The sequence below is a fragment of the Salvelinus fontinalis genome, chromosome 24 (genome assembly GCF_029448725.1).
Source record: "Salvelinus fontinalis isolate EN_2023a chromosome 24, ASM2944872v1, whole genome shotgun sequence".
Taxonomy (NCBI): Eukaryota; Metazoa; Chordata; class Actinopteri; order Salmoniformes; family Salmonidae; genus Salvelinus; species Salvelinus fontinalis.
The window spans coordinates 44,362,163-44,384,152 of NC_074688.1; the positions used below are offsets into that span (position 1 = coordinate 44,362,163).

At 46.2% G+C, this 21,990-nt stretch overlaps 1 protein-coding gene across 6 annotated transcripts in view; it reads right to left on the bottom strand.

Moving 5' to 3' along the window:
- fndc3a (fibronectin type III domain containing 3A) overlaps positions 1 to 21,990 on the bottom strand; it is a 197,957-nt gene that overhangs the window by 33,002 nt on the left and 142,965 nt on the right. For all 6 annotated transcript variants that reach the window (XM_055880773.1, XM_055880772.1, XM_055880774.1 and 3 more), the window contains 8 exons: positions 16,401 to 16,539; positions 15,308 to 15,376; positions 10,557 to 10,675; positions 8,467 to 8,572; positions 5,649 to 5,842; positions 5,227 to 5,340; positions 4,894 to 5,043; positions 1,056 to 1,266 (listed from right to left, as the gene is read on the bottom strand). In XM_055880773.1, coding sequence (XP_055736748.1) covers positions 1,056 to 1,266; positions 4,894 to 5,043; positions 5,227 to 5,340; positions 5,649 to 5,842; positions 8,467 to 8,572; positions 10,557 to 10,675; positions 15,308 to 15,376; positions 16,401 to 16,539 — 1,102 coding nt within the window. The remainder of the gene's footprint in view (positions 1 to 1,055; positions 1,267 to 4,893; positions 5,044 to 5,226; positions 5,341 to 5,648; positions 5,843 to 8,466; positions 8,573 to 10,556; positions 10,676 to 15,307; positions 15,377 to 16,400; positions 16,540 to 21,990) is intronic.

Consider the following 21,990-nt stretch of genomic DNA (forward strand, 5'->3'; position numbering starts at 1 on the left):
GACCCCACCACCCCTCGACCCCACCACCCCTCGACCCCACCACCCCTCGACCCCACCACCCCTCGACCCCACCACCCCTCGACCCCACCACCCCTCGACCCACCACCCCTCGACCCACCACCCCTCGACCCCCCACCCCTCGACCCCACCACCCCTCGACCCCACCACCCCTCGACACACCACCCCTCGACACACCACCCCTCGACCCACCTCTCGACCCCACCACCCCTCGACCCCACCACCCCTCGACCCCACCACCCCTCGACCCCACCACCCCTCGGCCCACCACCCCTCGGCCCACCACCCCTCGGCCCACCACCCCTCGGCCCACCACCCCTCGGCCCACCACCCCTCGACCCCACCACCCCTCGACCCCACCACCCCTCGACACCACCACCCCACGACACCACCACCCCTCGACACCACCACCCCTCGACCCCACCACCCCACGACCCCACCACCCCTCGACCCCACCACCCCTCGACCCCACCACCCCTCGACCCCACCACCCCTCGACCCCACCACCCCTCGACCCCACCACCCCTCGACACCACCACCCCTCGACACCACCACCCCTCGACACCACCACCCCTCGACACCACCACCCCTCGACACCACCACCCCTCGACACCACCACCCCTCGACACCACCACCCCTCGACACCACCACCCCTCGACACCACCACCCCTCGACACCACCACCCCTCGACACCACCACCCCTCGACACCACCACCCCTCGACACCACCACCCCTCGACACCACCACCCCTCGACACCACCACCCCTCGACACCACCACCCCTCGACACCACCACCCCTCGACACCACCACCCCTCGACACCACCCCTCGACACACCATGATTCCATATGTGTTATTTCATAGTGTTGATGTCTTCGCTATTATTCTACAATGTAGAAAATAGTAAAAATAAAAATAAACCCTGGAATGAGTAATGTCTAAACCTTTGACTGGTACTATATATAATTTTTTTTATGGTCCCAATGAGAGTTTACAACATTCAACAAGACAAACAAAACAATGTCAAACCAAACTGACCTAGACAAGTGGAGGGGGAGTAGAGAGGAGGCGTGGGGGGTCCATCTTCCTCCTCCTCCTCCTCTTCCTCCTCCTGGTCTGCGGAGGTGTGGTATCCACGTAGCTCCGCCTCTTTGAGGGCATGGACACTGCTGACGGCCGCAGGTACAGAAGGAGGAGTTTGACAGAGGACCGCCTCACTGAACAGACCTACGCCAGCCACGTTCACAGCCTGGGAAAAGGGGGAGAGAGATGATATAATGTGATACAGAAGAGACACAGGCTTTTAATGTCGTAACACACACTGTCTTTACTGCCCCAATGTGACAACTAGGATAAAGTTTTTCGCAGGACACTGTCAATTTCCTATTTTTCCCCTGGATTTGGGTTGATGTAATATGATGATAATAGCTACATTATATATACAAAAGTATGTGGACACCCCTTCAAATGAGTGGATTCGGCCATTTCAGCCACACCCGTTGCTGACAGGTGTATAAACTCGAAGCACACAGCCATGCAATCTCCATAGACAAACATTGGCAGTAGAATGGCCCGTACTGAAGAGCTCAGTGAATTTCAACGTGGCACCGTCATTAGGACGCCACTTTTCCAACAAGTCACATTTCTGCCCCGGTTAACTGTAAGTGCTGTTATTGTGAAGTGGAAATATCTCGGAGCAACAACGGCTCAGGCGCAAAGTGGTAGGCCACACCAGCTCAGAACTAGAAAACAGAGTGCTGAAGCGTGTTAAAAATCGTCTGCCCGTCGGGTCGCAGCACTGCCGAGTTCCAAACTGCCTCTGGAAGCAACGTCAGCACAAGAACTGTTCGTCGGGAACGTCATGAAATGGGTTTCCATGGCTGAGCAGCCGCACATTAGCCTAAGATCACCATGCGCAATGCCAGGCATCGACTGGAGTGGTGTAAAGCTCAACGCCATTGGACTCTGGAGCAGTGGAAACATGTTGTCTGGAGTGATGAATCACGCTTCACCTGAATGGTATTTTCCTGAATGCATAGTGCCAACTGTAAAGTTTGGTGGAGGAGGAATAATGGGGCTGTTTTTCATGGTTCGGGTTAGGCCCCTTAGATCCAGTGAAGGGAAATCTTAACGCTACAGCATACAATGACATTCTAGGCGATTCTGTGCTTCCAACTTGGCAACAGGAAGGCCCTTTCCTGTTTCAGCATGACAATGCCCCCGTGCACAAAGCGAGGTTCACACAGGAACGGTTTGTTGAGATCGGTGTGGAATAACTTGACTGGCCTGCGCAGAGCCCTGACCTCAACCCCATCGAACACATTTGGGATTAATTGGAATGCCGACTGTGAGCCAGGCCTGATCTCCCAACATCACTGCCCGACCTCACTAATGCTCTTGTGGCTGAATGGAAGCAAGTCCTCACAGCAATGTTCCAACATCTAGTGGAAATCATTCCCAGAAGAGTGGAGGCTGTTATAGCAGCAAAGGGAGGACCAACTCCATATTAATACCCATGATTTTGTAATGAGATGTGTGACCAGCAGGTGTCAACAATAGTTTTGGTCATGTAGTGTGTCTGTGCCTAGGGTGTTTTCTACCCTAAGCAGCTGGGGAACCAAATATATAGTCGTAATGACCACTTCTGACCACTAGGTGGTAGTGAGTGTACACCAGTCTCCAGCTCTACCTCCTCACTGTATGGTGACTCACTACTCTGTAGTGGGGGGGTCAGGGGTCTCCAACTACATTCAACAAAGGAACCATTTTTCCTGGAGCGGAAGGCCGGGAGGGCCTGAACATGGTAATAAATCATTTGGAAACTGCAAATTGACCGCAACAATCCCAAACAGATAAAAAAAACTAAATAATTTCCAACCTTGATTACATTGGGATAAGATAACAAATCTCTATTTATGCGTGGGAACCGATTTCCTAAAATAAAATCACTGAGCTCATTTCCTGGTGATTTTATGTCCAAAAATACAATGCTATTATAAAATATTCACACCCCTTAACTGATTCCACCTTTGTTGTGTTACCGCCTGAATTTAAAACGGATTAAATTGAGATGTCTTGTCACTGCCTTACACACAATACCTCATAATGTCATAGTAGAATTGTGTTTTTCCTGAAAACAAAGTGTTATGTTTGGGGCAAATCCAATACATTACTGAGTACCACTCTCCATATTTACAAGCATAGTGTTGGTTGCATCATGTTATGGGTATGCTTGTAATCATTAAGGATTGGGGAGTTTTTCAGGATATAAAAGAAACAGAATGGAGCTAAGCACAGGCAAAATCCTAGAGGAAAACCTGGTTCAGTCTGCTTTCCACCAGACACTGGGAGATGAATTCACCTTTCAGCAGGACAATAACCTACAACACAAGGCCAAATCCTAGAGGAAAACCTGGTTCAGTCTGCTTTCAACCAGACACTGGGAGATGAAGCACAGGCAACATCCTAGAGGAAAACCTGGTTCAGTCTGCTTTCCACCAGACACTGGGAGATGAATTCACCTTTCAGCAGGACAATAACCTACAACACAAGGCCAAATCCTAGAGGAAAACCTGGTTCAGTCTGCTTTCAACCAGACACCGGGACATGAATTCACCTTTCAGCAGGACAATAACCTACAACACAAGGCCAAATCCTAGAGGAAAACCTGGTTCAGTCTGCGTTCCACCAGACACCGGGACATGAATTCACCTTTCAGCAGGACAATAACCTACAACACAAGGCCAAATCCTAGAGGAAAACCTGGTTCAGTCTGCTTTCAACCAGACACCGGGACATGAATTCACCTTTCAGCAGGACAATAACCTACAACACAAGGCAAAATCCTAGAGGAAAACCAGTTTGCGTTCCACCAGACACTGGGAGATGAATTCACCTTTCAGCAGGACAATAACCTACAACACAAGGCCAAATCCTAGAGGAAAACCTGGTTCAGTTTGCTTTCCACCAGACACTGGGAGATTAATTCACCTTTCAGCAGGACAATAACCTACAACACAAGGCCAAATCTACACCGGAGTTGTTTACCAAAAAGACACTGAATGTTCCTGAGTGGCCGAGTTACAGGTTTGACTTAAACCTACTTGAAAATCTATGGCAAGACTTGAACAATGGCTGTCTAGAAAATGATCAACAACCAACCTGATTTACCCAGAAAGACTCACAGCTGTAATCGCTGCCAAAGGTCATTTTAAAATGTATTGACTCTGGGGTTTGAGTACTTATCTAATCAAGATAAAATACACTTTAAAAAAAAGAAAAAATGTTTACGTTTAAAACAGACTGTTTAAAACAGAGATCGGCCCGTAAATGGAGGCAGCTGAAGTCTGAATCGCGTGAGGGTGAAAGACAGTCAACTGACAGACCTGTTGGGGAATGATTGGCCTGTTAGCTGGTTAGATTGCCGAGCTACAAACTTAACTAGCTACCTTGAACAGCAATAACAGAAACACCTAACCGCTAAAACATAGTGGGGCAAAAAAGTATTTAGTCAGCCACCAATTGTGCAAGTTCTCCCACTTAAAAAGATGAGAGAGGCCTGTCATTTTCATCATAGCTACACTTCAACTATGACAGACAAAATGAGAAAAGAAAAAAATACAGAAAATCACATTGTAGGATTTTTAATGAATTTATTTGCAAATTATGGTGGAAAATAAGTATTTGGTCACCTACAAACAAGCAAGATTTCTGGCTCTCACAGACCTGTAACTGTCCTGTCTGACTCACCTGTAGATAGAAAGTAGTACGTTATAGTAACAGAAAGCAGCACTCACCTGAACCCGGCAGAAGTAGCAGTAACTAGTAAGTACTAGTACCAGGTAACTTGTCTTTAGTGCTGAGAGACAAGACTCACCTGAACCCGGCAGAAGTAGATGGTGGCAGGCAGCAGTCCCTTGACCTCGTGGGTGAGGCTGGCACCGCTGTAACACACCTGCATGGTGCCCTCCGCTGCCCCCCACTCCACACGGTACTCTGACACGACCGCCCCGTTACTGGCTGGAGCCTGGCGAGGGGCGGGAGAAAACAGAGACTGTTAACATGATGGATGGATTGATTGGTTCAACACAGATAAAACACCATGTCTTGATTTAACATGATGGATGGATTTACTGTATTATCCCCTTGAGAGCATTTCTGTTGTAGTACAAACCACGTAGAACAGAAGTCCCAAGTGATGTGTTCCTACCTCCCAGCTGACCACAGCCACAGTAGGGGACTTGCAGGTGATGTGAGGTGCCTTACAGGGCTCTGGAGCCCCGGGGCCCATGGTCACCTCACAATGCTCTGACAGGGGTCCGTACTAACACACACACACACACACACACACACACACACACACACACACACACACACACCCAAAATACACACTCATTAGTCAGTGACAGTCAAACATACTTTCTTTAGTGACACAACGTGACTACATACAGGAAGAGAGGACATACAGGAAGAGAATCAGAGGAAAAACTAAATTCACTTTTTTTGTTCACTCCCGAAACGTATAGAGTCAAACCTACACACCGAACAAGACTATCCTGTATCGTTCACGAACCAACAAAGTTCCGTTTTCCCAGCATTCAACGGGATAAAACAAGTTGGTTGTTGTCTCACCCCAGCCTTGTTGGCGGCCCGCAGGCGGAAGCTGTACGTCCGTCCCGGGAGCAGATTACCCACGGTGCAGTCGACCTCCGAACCTTGGTATACCTCCCTGACCTCCTCTTGACCTGTTGACCCCTGAGGACCAGCGCCACACACCTCCACACTATAGACCGACACCGGGCTGCCACCGCCCACACACGGCAGTCCTGGGAGAGACACACGTATACCAATTAGTTTCTTTTATATTTCATTTTTCAGATTCCAGATTATTCTCATTACGATGATAAATTGCTAAAATAGCAGCACATATAATTAAAATGGTCAACAACAACAACATTAGCACAAAATTAGGGTTGGCCATTCCTCCTTCAGGTAACAGACAGCTTGACAACAGACTGTCGTCAGGTAACAGACAGCTTGACAACAGACTGTCGTCAGGTAACAGACAGCTTGACAACAGACTGTCGTCAGGTAACAGACAGCTTGACAACAGACTGTCGTCAGGTAACAGACAGCTTGACAACAGACTGTCGTCAGGTAACAGACAGTTTGACAACAGACTGTCGTCAGGTAACAGACAGCTTGACAACAGACTGTCGTCAGGTAACAGACAGCTTGACAACAGACTGTCGTCAGGTAACAGACAGCTTGACAACAGACTGTCGTCAGGTAACAGACAGCTTGACAACAGACTGTCGTCAAGTAACAGACAGCTTGACAACAGACTGTCGTCAGGTAACAGACAGCTTGACAACAGACTGTCGTCAGGTAACAGACAGCTTGACAACAGACTGTCGTCAGGTAACAGACAGCTTGACAACAGACTGTCGTCAGGTAACAGACAGCTTGACAACAGACTGTCGTCAGGTAACAGACAGTTTGACAACATACTGTCGTCAGGTAACAGACAGCTTGACAACAGACAGCTTGACAGGCTCTGTCTTCAGGTAACAGACAGCTTGACAGGCTCTGTCGTCAGGTAACAGACAGCTTGACAACAGACAGCTTGACAGGCTCTGTCTTCAGGTAACAGACAGCTTGACAGGCTCTGTCGTCAGGTAACAGACAGCTTGACAACAGACTGTCGTCAGGTAACAGACAGCTTGACAACAGACTGTCGTCAGGTAACAGACAGCTTGACAACAGACAGCTTGACAACAGACTGTCGTCAGGTAACAGACAGCTTGACAACAGACTGTCGTCAGGTAACAGACAGCTTGACAACAGACTGTCGTCAGGTAACAGACAGCTTGACAACAGACTGTCGTCAGGTAACAGACAGCTTGACAACAGACTGTCGTCAGGTAACAGACAGCTTGACAACAGACTGTCGTCAGGTAACAGACAGCTTGACAACAGACAGCTTGACAACAGACTGTCGTCAGGTAACAGACAGCTTGACAACAGACAGCTTGACAACAGACAGCTTGACAGGCTCTGTCTTCAGGTAACAGACAGCTTGACAACAGACTGTCGTCAGGTAACAGACAGTTTGACAACAGACAGCTTGACAGGCTCTGTCTTCAGGTAACAGACAGCTTGACAACAGACTGTCTTCAGGTAACAGACAGCTTGACAACAGACTGTCGTCAGGTAACAGACAGCTTGACAACAGACTGTCTTCAGGTAACAGACAGCTTGACAACAGACTGTCGTCAGGTAACAGACAGTTTGACAACATACTGTCGTCAGGTAACAGACAGTTTGACAACAGACTGTCGTCAGGTAACAGACAGCTTGACAACAGACTGTCGTCAGGTAACAGACAGCTTGACAGGCTCTGTCTTCAGGTAACAGACAGTTTGACAACAGACTGTCGTCAGGTAACAGACAGCTTGACAACAGACTGTCGTCAGGTAACAGACAGCTTGACAACAGACTCTTTCTTAAGGCCCCCAACACAATGTGTCTGCTAAAATGGCATATATTATATTAAAGCCAGTTATTCCCTGGCACCAAAATATAATAAAATATGCCCACACAGAGTGGTTGTAGTGTAGGTTGGCATGGTGACAGAGGGGCGGTAGTGTAGGTTGGCATGGTGACAGAGAAGTGGTAGTGTAGGTTGGCATGGTGACAGAGAGGTGGTAGTGTAGGTTGGCATGGTGACAGAGTGGTGGTAGTGTAGGTTGGCATGGTGACAGAGATGTGGTAGTGTAGGTTGGCATGGTGACAGAGAGGTGGTAGTGTAGGTTGGCATGGTGACAGAGAGGTGGTAGTGTAGGTTGGCATGGTGACAGAGAGGTGGTAGTGTAGGTTGGCATGGTGACAGAGATGTGGTAGTGTAGGTTGGCATGGTGACAGAGAGGTGGTAGTGTAGGTTGGCATGGTGACAGAGTGGTGGTAGTGTAGGTTGGCATGGTGACAGAGGGGCGGTAGTGTAGGTTGGCATGGTGACAGAGAGGTGGTAGTGTAGGTTGGCATGGTGACAGAGTGGTGGTAGTGTAGGTTGGCATGGTGACAGAGGGGTGGTAGTGTAGGTTGGCATGGTGACAGAGTGGTGGTAGTGTAAGTTGGCATGGTGACAGAGGGGTGGTAGTGTAGGTTGGCATGGTGACAGAGATGTGGTAGTGTAGGTTGGCATGGTGACAGAGAGGTGGTAGTGTAGGTTGGCATGGTGACAGAGGGGTGGTAGTGTAGGTTGGCATGGTGACAGAGGGGTGGTAGTGTAGGTTGGCATGGTGACAGAGGGGTGGTAGTGTAGGTTGGCATGGTGACAGAGAGGTGGTAGTGTAGGTTGGCATGGTGACAGAGGGGTGGTAGTGCAGGTTGGCATGGTGACAGAGAGGTGGTAGTGTAGGTTGGCAGTGGGGATGGCAAAGTGACTCACCCCAGCGCAGCTGCACCTCTCTGGCCTTGGGCTTGCCCACCACGCGGGGCGGCTGGCACTGCCCTGGGGGCACCGCGGGAGTCTGGACCTGCAGAGTCTCTGACAGCTGGAACACAACAACAACATGTTAGGATGAGAAAACACCACCATTAGGAGACAAACATTCTACTAGGATAGAGAGACAAGACCCCTCCCTCTGTATTTATAGTTAGGACAGCCTTACAAGCCCATTTACATTATACAACTGATGAAAAACAAAACACGAGTACAGTATCGATAGATAATGTAGGACTACACTGCATATTATTGCCATGTTGATCTGCTGTATACGTAACAGTGACATCTCCATTTCTGTGACAGAGAAGACCCAACATGTGACTGTTCTGTCACGTTATTCTGCACCCCCCCCCCCCCCCCTCTCCCCCTCCCACCCAAAATAAAATACTTAACCAGAACAAAAGCTTGGCATGGTGAGTCATGTCTCTCTGAGTCTCTCTAAGCCGTCATGAATGAGAGACATTAAAGCAAGAATATCTTATAACAGCTGATCTGGTTAATGAACAATTAGCACAGCTTCCTACGCCATGAGGCGAGGGTTAACTGATTACAGTCCTCTGTCTTGTACGTACGTATGAGATGCATCCTAAATGGCACCCTATTCCATATAGAGTGCACTACTTTAGGACCAGGGCTGGCACCCTATTCCATATAGAGTGCACTACTTTAGGACCAGGGCTGGCACCCTATTCCATATAGAGTGCACTACTTTAGAACCAGGGCTGGCACCCTATTCCCTATATAGTGCACTACTTTAGACCAGGGCTGGCACCCTATTCCATATAGAGTGCACTACTTTAGACCAGGGCTGGCACCCTATTCCATATAGAGTGCACTACTTTAGACGAGGGCTGGCATATAAATATGGAATAGGGTGCCAGCCGTGGTCTAAAGAAGTGCACTATATAGGGAATAGGGTGCCAGCCCTGGTCCTAAAGTAGTGCACTATATATGGAATAGGGTGCCAGGCCTGGTTTAAAGTAGTGCACTATATATGGAATAGGGTGCCAACCCTGGTTTAAAGTAGTGCACTATATATGGAATAGGGTGCCAGCCCTGGTCTAAAGTAGTGCACTCTATATGGAATAGGGTGCCAGCCCTGGTCTAAAGTAGTGCACTATATAGGGAATAGGGTGCCAGCCCTGGTCTAAAGTAGTGCACTATATATGGAATAGGGTGCCAGCCCTGGTCTAAAGTAGTGCACTATATAGGGAATAGGGTGCCAGCCCTGGTCTAAAGTAGTGCACTATATAGGGAATGTCGTGAAGAAGATCATTAATAACCTCCACATGAGAAAACAGATGAACGACAATCTCCTGTTAGAGTCGGGCCAGAAATAGACGGCATGGACATGACTGGAATACTACTCCTAGAGCCATTCATCATTATGAAGCAGAGGAAGTGATGACACACTGCTGAGACAGAGAGAACACAGGAGACATGGAAATAGAACGCTAGAGAGAGAGAGACACATAGAAATAGAACGCTAGAGAGAGAGAGACATAGAAATAGAACGCTAGAGAGAGAGAGAGACATGGAAATAGAACGCTAGAGAGAGAGACATGGAAATAGAACGCTAGAGAGAGAGAGAGACATGGAAATAGAACGCTAGAGAGAGAGAGAGACATGGAAATAGAAAGCTAGAGAGAGAGAGACACATAGAAATAGAACGCTAGAGAGAGAGAGAGACATGGAAATAGAACGCTAGAGAGAGAGAGACATAGAAATAGAACGCTAGAGAGAGAGAGAGACATGGAAATAGAACGCTAGAGAGAGAGAATGCTAGAGGGAGACAGAGGCATAGAAGTAGAAAGATAGACATAAAGAAACCATGCAAATAAAACGCTCTAGAAATGGAGCTATTTTGTTGTGTTATACAATGAGTGACAAAGATATAACGGTGAGAAACGTCACGGACAGGGAGAAAGACCAGGCTGGTCTAAAGCTCGCATGGCTGCAAGGACTGTGTGTATTGTTCGCTCCAGTACATGCAGAGGTGTGTGTGTGTGTGTGGTGCAGTAATGGTGACTCACTGGGCTTTGCCCCCCCTCACTCATGCAGTAAACTCTGGTCTGGTAGGAGTGGCCTGGCTTCAGCCCCTCACACACATGTTCCATGGCTGGACCACTGTACGCCAGCTCCCACGACACGCCTAGAGGGACACAGACAGACAGACACATGGACAGAGAGAGAGACAGAGACAGACAGAGAGAGACAGAGAGAGAGACACACACAGAGAGAGAGACATGAACACACACTACTAGGCTATCTTGTTCTTGGCTATGTTAAATACAGGAAGTAGTCACGCAGTAGCCGTTGACTTATTCTGCATTTGATTGTGTTACAGCCTGAATTCAAAATGGATTAAATATAAAATATGAAAATATGGTTTTAGAAATGTTTGTGAAATGAAATCCAGAAATATCTCATTTACATAAGTACTCAAACCCCAGAGTCAATGCATGTTAGGATCCTCATTGGCAGTGATTACAGCTGTGAGTCTTTCTGGGTAAATCTAAGCGTTTTCCACATCTGGATTGTACAATATTTGCCCGTTATTATTTTCTAAATTCTTCAAGATCTGTCAAATTGGTTGTTGATCATTAGACAGCCATTTTGAAGTCTTGCCATAGATTTTCAAGTAGATTTAAGTCAAAACTGTAACTCGGCCACTCAGAAACATTCAGTGTCTTTTTGGTAAACAAGTCGTGTAGATTTGGCCTTGTGTTGTAGGTTATTGTCCTGCTGAAAGGTGAATTCATCTCCCAGTGTCTGGTGGAAAGCAGACAACCAGGTTTTCCTGTAGGATTTGGCCTTGTGTTGTAGGTTATTGTCCTGCTGAAAGGTGAATTCATCTCCCAGTGTCTGGTGGAACGCAAACTGGTTTTCCTCTAGGATTTTGCCTTGTGTTGTAGGTTATTGTCCTGCTGAAAGGTGAATTAATCTCCTGGTGTCTGGTGGAAAGCAGACTGAACCAGGTTTTCCTCTAGGATCTTGCCTGTGCTTAGCTCCATTCTGAAAAACTCCACAGTCCATAACTTCTGATGGATGAGAGGTGCTATTTCCACGTTCGGATGAAAAGTGTGCCCAGAGTAAACTGCCTGCTACTCAGGCCCAGAAGCTAAGATATGCATATAATTGATAGATTTGGATAGAAAACACTCTGAAGTTTATAAAACTGTTTGAATGATGTCTGAGTATAACAGAACTCATATGTCAGGCAAAAACCTGAGAAAAAAATCCAACCAGGAAGTGGGAAATCTGAGGTTTGTAGGTTTTCAAGTCTTTGCCTATCCAAGATACAGTGTAAATTTGGTCCGATTGCACTTCCGAATGCTTCCACTAGATGTCAACAGTCTTTAGAACCTTGTTTCAGGCTTCTACTGTGAAGGTGGAGAGAATAAGAGCTGTTTGAACCAGGGGTCTGGCAGAATGCCATGAGCTCAGTCAGGCAGGCGCCCGTGAGAGCTAGCTGCGTTCCCTTTCATTTCAAAAGACAAAGGAATTGTCCGGTTGAAACATTATTGAAGATTTATGATAAAAACATCCTAAATATTGATTATATACATCGTTTGACATGTTTCTACGAACTGTAATATACCTTTTGACTTTTTGTCTGGTCTGCGCCTCATGAATTTGGATTTGTGAGCAAAACGCGCGAACAAAAAGGTGATATTTGGACATAAACAATGGACTTTATATTTATTTTATTATTGCATGTGCTTTTTCCGTAAAGCTTTTTTGAAATCTGACACAGCGGTTGCATTAAGGAGAAGTATATATTTAAATCCATGTATAACACTTGTATTTTCATCAACATTTATGATGAGTATTTCTGTAAATTGATGTGGCTCTCTGCAAAATCACTGGATGTTTTGGAAGCAAAACATTACTGAATATAACGCGCCAATGTAAACTGAGATTTATGGATATAAATATGAACTTTATCGAACTAAACATACATGTATTGTGTAACATGAAGTCCTATGAGTGCCATCTGATGAAGATCATCAAAGATTAGTGATTCATTTTATCTCTATTTCTGCTTTTTGTGACTCCTCTCTTTGGCTGGAAAAATGGCTGTGTTTTTCTGTGACTAGGTACTGACCTAATATAATCGTATGGTATGCTTTCGTCGTAAATACTTTTTGAAAATCTGACACTGTGGTGGGATTAACAACAAGTTTATCTTTAAAATGGTGTATAATACTTGTATGTTTAAGGAATTTTAATTATGAGATTTCTGTTGTTTGAATTTGGAGCCCTGCACTTCCACTGGCTTTTGTCAAATTGATCCCGTTAACGGGATTTCAGCCCGTCTCATCCCTAAGAAGTTAACGACTACAAGCATACCCATAACACGATGCAGCTACCATCCTGGTTGAAAATATGAAGAGTAGTACACTGTGTTGTGTTAGATTTGTCCCAAACAGGCTTCCTTCTTTTCACTCTGTCATTTAGGTTAGTATTGTGAAGTAACTACAATGTTGTTGATCCATCCTCGGTTACCTCCTATCACAACCATTAAACTCTGTAACTGTTTGAAAGTCAACGTTGGCCTCACGTAGGAAGGACGTATCTTTGTAGTGACTGTGTGTATTAATACACCATCCAAAGTGTAATTAATAACTTCACCATGCTCAAAGGGATATTCAATATCTGCTTTTTTATTTTTACCCATCTACCAACAGGTGCCCTTCTTTGCGGGCCATTGGAAAACCTCCCTAGTCTTTGTGGTTAAATCTGTGTTTGAGATTCACTGCTGGACTGAGGAACCTTACAGATAATTGTATGTGTGGGGGTACAGAGATGAGGTAGTCATTCAAAAATCACGTTAAACACTATTATTGCACACAGAGGCCAAGCAATTTATTATGTGACTAGTTAAGCAAATTGTTACTCCTGAACTTATTTAGGCATCGCCATAACAAAGGGGTTGAATACTTATTGACTCAAGACATTTCAGCTTTTCATTAATGCATTTGTAACTATTTCTAAAAACATAATTTCACTTTTACATTATGTGGTATTGTGTGTAGGCCAGGGACACAAAATCTCAATATAATCAATTTTAAATTCAGGCTGTAACACAACAAAATGTGGAAAAAGTCAATGGGTATGACTAATAATTGGCTGTTTAACAGGGACTTTCTGAAGGGACTGTATCTTGAAAACTACTGTGGGTTGCTACAAAGCCCGATACAAATAGAAAGGATTACTGTTCTCAGGGAAGTTTCTCTGGGGTTAAGGCTGGGTAACGGGACGGCTCTCTGGGGTTAAGGCTGGGTAACTGGAAAGCTCTCTCTGGGTAACGGGAAAGCTCTCTGGGGTTTAGGCTGGGTAACGGGAAAGCTCTCTGGGGTTAAGGCTGGGTAACTGGAAAGCTCTCTCTGGGGTTTAGGCTGGGTAACTGGAAAGCTCTCTCTGGGTAACTGGAAAGCTCTCTCTGGGTAACTGGAAAGCCCTCGCTGGGTAACTGGAAAGCTCTCGCTGTGGTTAAGGCTGGGTACTGGAAAGCTCTCTCTGGGTAACTGGAAAGCTCTCTGGGGTTTAGGCTGGGTAACTGGAAAGCTCTCTCTGGGTAACTGGAAAGCTCTCTCTGGGTAACTGGAAAGCTCTCTCTGGGTAACTGGAAAGCTCTCTCTGGGTAACTGGAAAGCTCTCTCTGGGTAACTGGAAAGCTCTCTCTGGGTAACTGGAAAGCTCTCTCTGGGTAACTGGAAAGCTCTCTCTGGGTAACTGGAAAGCTCTCTCTGGGTAACTGGAAAGCTCTCTCTGGGTAACTGGAAAGCTCTCTCTGGGTAACTGGAAAGCTCTCTCTGGGTAACTGGAAAGCTCTCTCTGGGTAACTGGAAAGCTCTCTCTGGGTAACTGGAAAGCTCTCTCTGGGTAACTGGAAAGCTCTCTCTGGGTAACTGGAAAGCTCTCTCTGGGTAACTGGAAAGCTCTCTCTGGGTAACTGGAAAGCTCTCTCTGGGTAACTGGAAAGCTCTCTCTGGGTAACTGGAAAGCTCTCTCTGGGTAACTGGAAAGCTCTCTCTGGGTAACTGGAAAGCTCACTCTGGGTAACTGGAAAGCTCTCTCTGGGTAACTGGAAAGCTCTCTCTGGGTAACTGGAAAGCTCTCTCTGGGTAACTGGAAAGCTCTCTCTGGGTAACTGGAAAGCTCTCTCTGGGTAACTGGAAAGCTCTCTCTGGGTAACTGGAAAGCTCTCTCTGGGTAACTGGAAAGCTCTCTCTGGGTAACTGGAAAGCTCTCTCTGGGTAACTGGAAAGCTCTCTCTGGGTAACTGGAAAGCTCTCTCTGGGTAACTGGAAAGCTCTCTCTGGGTAACTGGAAAGCTCTCTCTGGGTAACTGGAAAGCTCTCTCTGGGTAACTGGAAAGCTCTCTCTGGGTAACTGGAAAGCTCTCTCTGGGTAACTGGAAAGCTCTCTCTGAGTAAATGGAAAACTCTCTCTGGGTAACAGGAAAACTCTCTCTGGGTAACTGGAAAACTCTCTCTGGGGTTTAGGCTGGGTAACTGGAAAGCTCTCTTATTTTACCTTTATTTAAATAGGCAAGTCAGTTAAGAACAAATTCTTATTTTCAATGACAGCCTAGGAACAGTTGGTTAACAATCTTGTTCAGGGGCAGAACGACAGATTTGTACCTTGTCAGCTCAGGGATTTGATTTTGCAACCTTTCGGTTACTAGTCCAACGCTCTAACCACTAGGCTACCCTGCCGCCCCAATGTAAAAAGGGATTTTTAAAATAAATGTGATTGATTTGCAGTTGAAACTTACCGCTTAGTCCCTCAGATATCTCCACCACGTATTTGGTCACTTCCGCCCCTCCATCATCTTTAGGAGGTTCTATAGAGAGAATAAAACAAGATTATTTAGGAGGTTCTAGAGAGAATACAACAAGACTTTTTAGGAGGTTCTAGAGAGAGAATACAACTAGATTCTTTAGAAGGTTCTAGAGAGAGAATACAACTAGATTCTTTAGGAGGTTCTAGAGAGAGAATACAACTAGATTCTTTACGAGGTTCTAGAGAGAGAATACAACTATTACTTCCAGTCCTGGATCAATGTCTCTGTAGCTCTGTTAAAGAGTCATGAGCCAGCTAGCAATATTTATAGACAATATCTGCATCCCAAATGGCACGACCATATTCCCTATATAATACACTAACTCTGACCAGGCCAGTACTCTTGGTCGCACCAAGGGTGGCCAGTACTCTTGGTCGCACCAAGGGTGGCCAGTAGTCTTGATCACACCAAGGGTGGCCAGCAGTCTTGATCGCGCCAAGGGTGGCCAGTAGTCTTGATCGCGCCAAGGGTGGCCAGTAGTCTTGATCGCGCCAAGGGTGGCCAGTACTCTTGGTCGCGCCAAGGGTGGCCAGTAGTCTTGATCCCACCAAGGGTGGCCAGTAGTCTTGATCCCACCAAGGGTGGCCAGTAGTCTTGATCCCACCAAGGGTGGCCAGTAGTCTTGATCCCACCAAGGGTGGCCAGTAGTCTTGATCCCACCAAGGGTGGCCAGTAGTCTTGATCCCACCAAGGGTGGCCAGTAGTCTTGATCACACCAAGGGTGGCCGGTAGTCTTGATCCCACCAAGGGTGGCCAGTAGTCTTGATCCCACCAAGGGTGGCCAGTAGTCTTGATCACACCAAGGGTGGCCAGTACTCTTGATCACACCGATGGTGGCCAGTACTCTTGATCACACCAAGGGTGGCCAGTGTTATCAACAGACATGAAAACAAACAAAGCTCTGGTAACACAGAGGTATCGGAGAGAGGGATTTTGATCGGTATCACCATTGCGAGCAGATCAGATTTCTTTGTTGTGTTTGTTTGAGATGATGATGATTGTGTATGTACGTGTGTCTACTCACCCCATGCCAGTCTGAAGGAGTTGGGCAGTACCCTGCCTCTGATGACAGGTCTACATGGTCCTCCTGGTCTGTCTGGACAGGTAGTGAACTCTGCCACCTGACTAGGGTTACTCTTCCCCTCAGTGTTGTAGGCTGCCACCTGCAGGACGGGAGGAGATACTGCATCAGTCAGGAATCACAATTATAGAAAATGAAAAACTATATATAAATAAATAACACATTCCTCATCCAGGCCTTCATTGAGAGTATTTCTAGGGTCAGAAAAATACATATTTCTATTGTCACAATATCACTCATCAAGAGACACTCAGGAATCACATCTCTTTGTCCAGCAGACAAATTCCAACTCTCGCCTGCGCTCACTTGACTGTGTTTTGTTGATTGGCCTGTACAGAGCTAGGGGGGGGGGGGGGGTACTCCAGTTCTCTGCCCCTTTCGCTTGGTACTGAAATTACAGGAGGGCGTCCCAATAAATTAGTATAGGGAAAACACAATGATAGAAAATTAAGTGGGGGGGGGGGGGGGGGGGGGGGGCTGTCACAGTATTGACCCCTTAGTTGCACCACACTTTCCCATCTTGCTGCTCAATGTGTAAATGTTCAAACCAAACTTATTTGTCACATGCCCCAAATACAAATCGTGAAATGCTTACTTACAAGCACTTAACCATAACAGTTGAGAAAATATTTACTAAAACAAACTAAAGTAAAATAAAATAAGACATAGGGACTATGCTGGTCTGCCTGAAACGTATTACTGTGGTCTGCCTGAAACGTATTACTGTGGTCTGCCTGAAACGTATTACTGTGGTCTGCCTGAAACGTATTACTGTGGTCTGCCTGAAACGTATTACTGTGGTCTGCCTGAAACGTATTACTGTGGTCTGCCTGAAACGTATTACTGTGGTCTGCCTGAAACGTATTACTGTGGTCTGCCTGAAACGTATTACTGTGGTCTGCCTGAAACGTATTACTGTGGTCTGCCTGAAACGTATTACTGTGGTCTGCCTGAAACGTATTACTGTGGTCTGCCTGAAACGTATTACTGTGGTCTGCCTGAAACGTATTACTGTGGTCTGCCTGAAACGTATTACTGTGGTCTGCCTGAAACGTATTACTGTGGTCTGCCTGAAACGTATTACTGTGGTCTGCCTGAAACGTATTACTGTGGTCTGCCTGAAACGTATTACAGTGGTCTGCCTGAAACGTATTACTGTGGTCTGCCTGAAACGTATTACTGTGGTCTGCCTGAAACGTATTACAGTGGTCTGCCTGAAACGTATTACTGTGGTCTGCCTGAAACGTATTACTGTGGTCTGCCTGAAACGTATTACTGTGGTCTGCCTGAAACGTATTACTGTGGTCTGCCTGAAACGTATTACTGTGGTCTGCCTGAAACGTATTACTGTGGTCTGCCTGAAACGTATTACTGTGGTCTGCCTGAAACGTATTACAGTGGTCTGCCTGAAACGTATTACTGTGGTCTGCCTGAAACGTATTACTGTGGTCTGCCTGAAACGTATTACTGTGGTCTGCCTGAAACGTATTACTGTGGTCTGCCTGAAACGTATTACTGTGGTCTGCCTGAAACGTATTACAGTGGTCTGCCTGAAACGTATTACTGTGGTCTGCCTGAAACGTATTACTGTGGTCTGCCTGAAACGTATTACTGCGGTCTGCCTGAAACGTATTACTGCGGTCTGCTTGAAACGTATTACAGTGGTCTGCCTGAAACGTATTACAGTGGTCTGCCTGAAACGTATTACTGTGGTCTGCCTGAAACGTATTACTGTGGTCTGCCTGAAACGTATTACTGTGGTCTGCCTGAAACGTATTACTGTGGTCTGCCTGAAACGTATTACTGTGGTCTGCCTGAAACGAATTACTGTGGTCTGCTTGAAACGTATTACCGTGGTCTGCTTGAAACGTATTACCGTGGTCTGCTTGAAACGTATTACTGTGGTCTGCCTGAAACGTATTACAGTGGTCTGCCTGAAACGTATTACAGTGGTCTGCCTGAAACGTATTACAGTGGTCTGCCTGAAACGTATTACAGTGGTCTGCCTGAAACGTATTACAGACTTGGTCAGGGAAAGGTTCAAAACGTAACTGAAGACATTTGCCAATTGGTCCGTGTATACTCTGAGTACTGGTCCTTGTAATCCATCTGGCCCTGTGGCCTGGTGAATGTTGACCTGTTTAAAGGTCTTACTCACATTGACTACGCAGAGCGTGATCACACAGTTGTCCGGAACAGCTGGTGCTCTCATGCATGCTTCAGTGTTGCTTTCCTCGGAGTGAGCACAAAAGGCATTTAACTCGTCTAGTAAGCTCACGTCACTAGGCAGCTCGCGGCTGGGCTATTGACAGCACCAGCTGTTATTGACAAACAGACACACCACACCTAGTCTTCCTGGAGGTAGCTGTTCTGTCGACGCACGGAAAACCCAGCCAACCGTATATTATTCATGTCGTCGTTCAGCCACGACTCAGTTAAAAATAAGATACTGCTGTATTTAATGTCCCGTTGGTAGGATAATCTCGAACGGAGCTCGTCCAGTTTATTATCCAGGGATTGCACAATGGCCGATAGGATGGTTGGTAGAGGAGGGTTAACCGCAAGCCGTTGAATTCTCACGAGGCACCCCGTATCTACAGCCCCTGTATCTTCGTCTCCTCTTCACGTGAATGATGGGGATTTGGGCCTGGTGCGAGAACAACAGTAGAAACTGTACTGGGTTTTTTACATTGTAAATGTGTCTGCAACTTTGTGTCCTGCTATTATTGGCCAGGTCTCTCTTGAAAAATAGATTTTTCCCACCCTTTTCAATGTTTTTATTTTATTTATTTATTTTTTATTTTACCGTTATTTTACCAGGTAAGTTGACTGAGAACACGTTCTCATTTGCAGCAACAACCTGGGGAATAGTTACAGGGGAGAGGAGGGGGATGAATGAGCCAATTGTAAAGTGGGGATTATTAGGTGACCATGATGGTTTGAGGGCCAGATTGGGAATTTAGCCAGGACACCGGGGTTAACACCCCTACTCTTACGATAAGTGCCATGGGATCTTTTAATGACCTCAGAGAGTCATGTGACTAACCTAGTAAAATAAAAAGATATCTCTGTCACAATACTATCATCTCTTTGCATAGATACTGTCGGCAGAGGTCATGACTTAATAAGTCAGCCGCCATGTCAAACCACGCCCATTGCCAAAGATAATGTCAGTGGTCTTTGAGTTTAAAGGGTAGGTAGCATAAACATAACCACATGTGACATATAGATTTGCATTAGTATATGCAACAAGTCCCAATGCCCAAGTTAAAACTCACTTTGTTATATTTTTGCGACTTATATACATAAAACGGCATTCAGCATTCCGTAGTCATGTCGGAAAATGTTTTCCAAGGGTGTAATATAATATGGAGAACACGGCTAGCCAGCCTTGTATGTAAACTTCAACTGTATCACTTAATTAAACCAAATTGTTTGCACTCGTGACTACTGAAGCCAGTAGCTGTATAAAGCCTCCACATTAACTATAAGCTGTATAAAGCCTCGACATTGACTCTGTACCGGTACCCCCTGTATATAGCCTCCACATTCACTCTATAACGGTGTCCCCTGTATATAGCCTCCACACTGACTCTGTACCGGTACCCCCTGTATATAGCCTCCACATTGACTCTGTACCAGTACCCCCTGTATATAGTCTCCACATTGACTCTGTACCGGTACCCCCTGTATATAGTCTCCACATTCACTCTGTACCGGTACCCCCTGTATATAGTCTCCACATTGACTCTGTACCGGTACCCCCTGTATATAGCCTCCACATTGACTCTGTACCGGTACCCCCTGTATATAGCCTCCACATTGACTCTGTACCGGTACACCCTGTATATAGTCTCCACATTGACTCTGTACCGGTACCCCCTGTATATAGCCTCCACATTGACTCTGTACCAGTCCCCCCTGTATATAGTCTCCACATTCACTCTGTACCGGTACCCCCTGTATATAGTCTCCACATTGACTCTGTACCGGTACCCCCTGTATATAGTCTCCACATTGTACCATATAGCCTCCACATTGGCTCTGTACCGGTACCCCCTGTATATAGCCTCCACATTCACTCTGTACCGGTACCCCCTGTATATATCCTCCACATTGATTCTGTACCGGTACCCCCTGTATATAGCCTCCCCATTGACTCTGTACCGGTACCCCCTGTATATAGCCTCCACATTCACTCTGTACCGGTACCCCCTGTATATATCCTCCACATTGATTCTGTACCGGTACCCCCTGTATATAGCCTCCACATTGACTCTGTACCGGTACCCCCTGTATATAGCCTCCACATTGACTCTGTACCGGTACCCCCTGTATATAGCCTCCACATTGACTCTGTACCGGTACCCCCTGTATATAGTCTCCACAGTGACTCTATAACGGTGCACCCTGTATATAGCCCCGCTATTGTTATTTAATGTTGCTCTTTAATTATTTGTTATTCTTATCGCTTACTTTTTTAAAGGTATTTTCTTAAAACTGCATCATTGTTGGTTAAGGGTTTGTAAGTAAGCTTTTACTGTAAGGTCTACACCTGTTCTATTCAGCCCATGTGACAAATACAATTTAAATTTGATTTTAGAAGGGGGGGGGGGGGGTAGAGAGCAAGTAGCAGGTACAGATAAACCACTTCAAATCTTCTTGGCTCGAAAACAAAGAACAAACAGCGAAAACATACATGATCAACTACAAATCTTAGAATCAACTATTAAAGACTACCAGAACCCACTGGATTCTCTAATTACATTGAATGAGCTACAGGACAAAATACAAACCCTCCAACCCAAAAAGGCCTGTGGTGTTATCCTAAATGAAATGATAAAACATACATAACATAACATAAATTCCAATTGGCTATTCTTAAACTCCAACATTACCCGCAGCTTTGACATCTTCCCCATTATTTGGAACCAAGGCCTGATCACACCAATCCACTACCGGCTAAACGGCGACTTCCCGCCACTTAGCAACAATAAAGATCCGGTTGCTACAGACACCTAGCAAAGCTAAAGATGTGACCGCTATTGCCACCTAGCAAAGCTAAAGATGTGACCGCTATTGCCACCTAGCAAAGCTAAAGATGTGACCGCTATTGCCACCTAGCAAAGCTAAAGATCCGGTTGCTACAGCCACCTAGCAAAGCTAAAGATGTGACTGCTATTGCCACCTAGCAAAGCTAAAGATGTGACCACTATTGCCACCTAGCAAAGCTAAAGATGTGACCGCTATTGCCACCTAGCAAAGCTAAAGATGTGACCGCTATTGCCACCTAGCAAAGCTAAAGAGCTGGTTGCTACCTCCACTTAGCAATGCAAAAGACCTGGTTGCTACCGCCACCTAGCAAAGCTAAAGATGTGACCGCTTTGCCACCTAGCAAAGCTAAAGATGTGACCGCTTTGCCACCTAGCAAAGCTAAAGATGTGACCGCTATTGCCACCTAGCAAAGCTAAAGAGCTGGTCGCTACCGCCACCTAGCAAAGCTAAAGATCTGGTTGCTACAGCCACCTAGCAA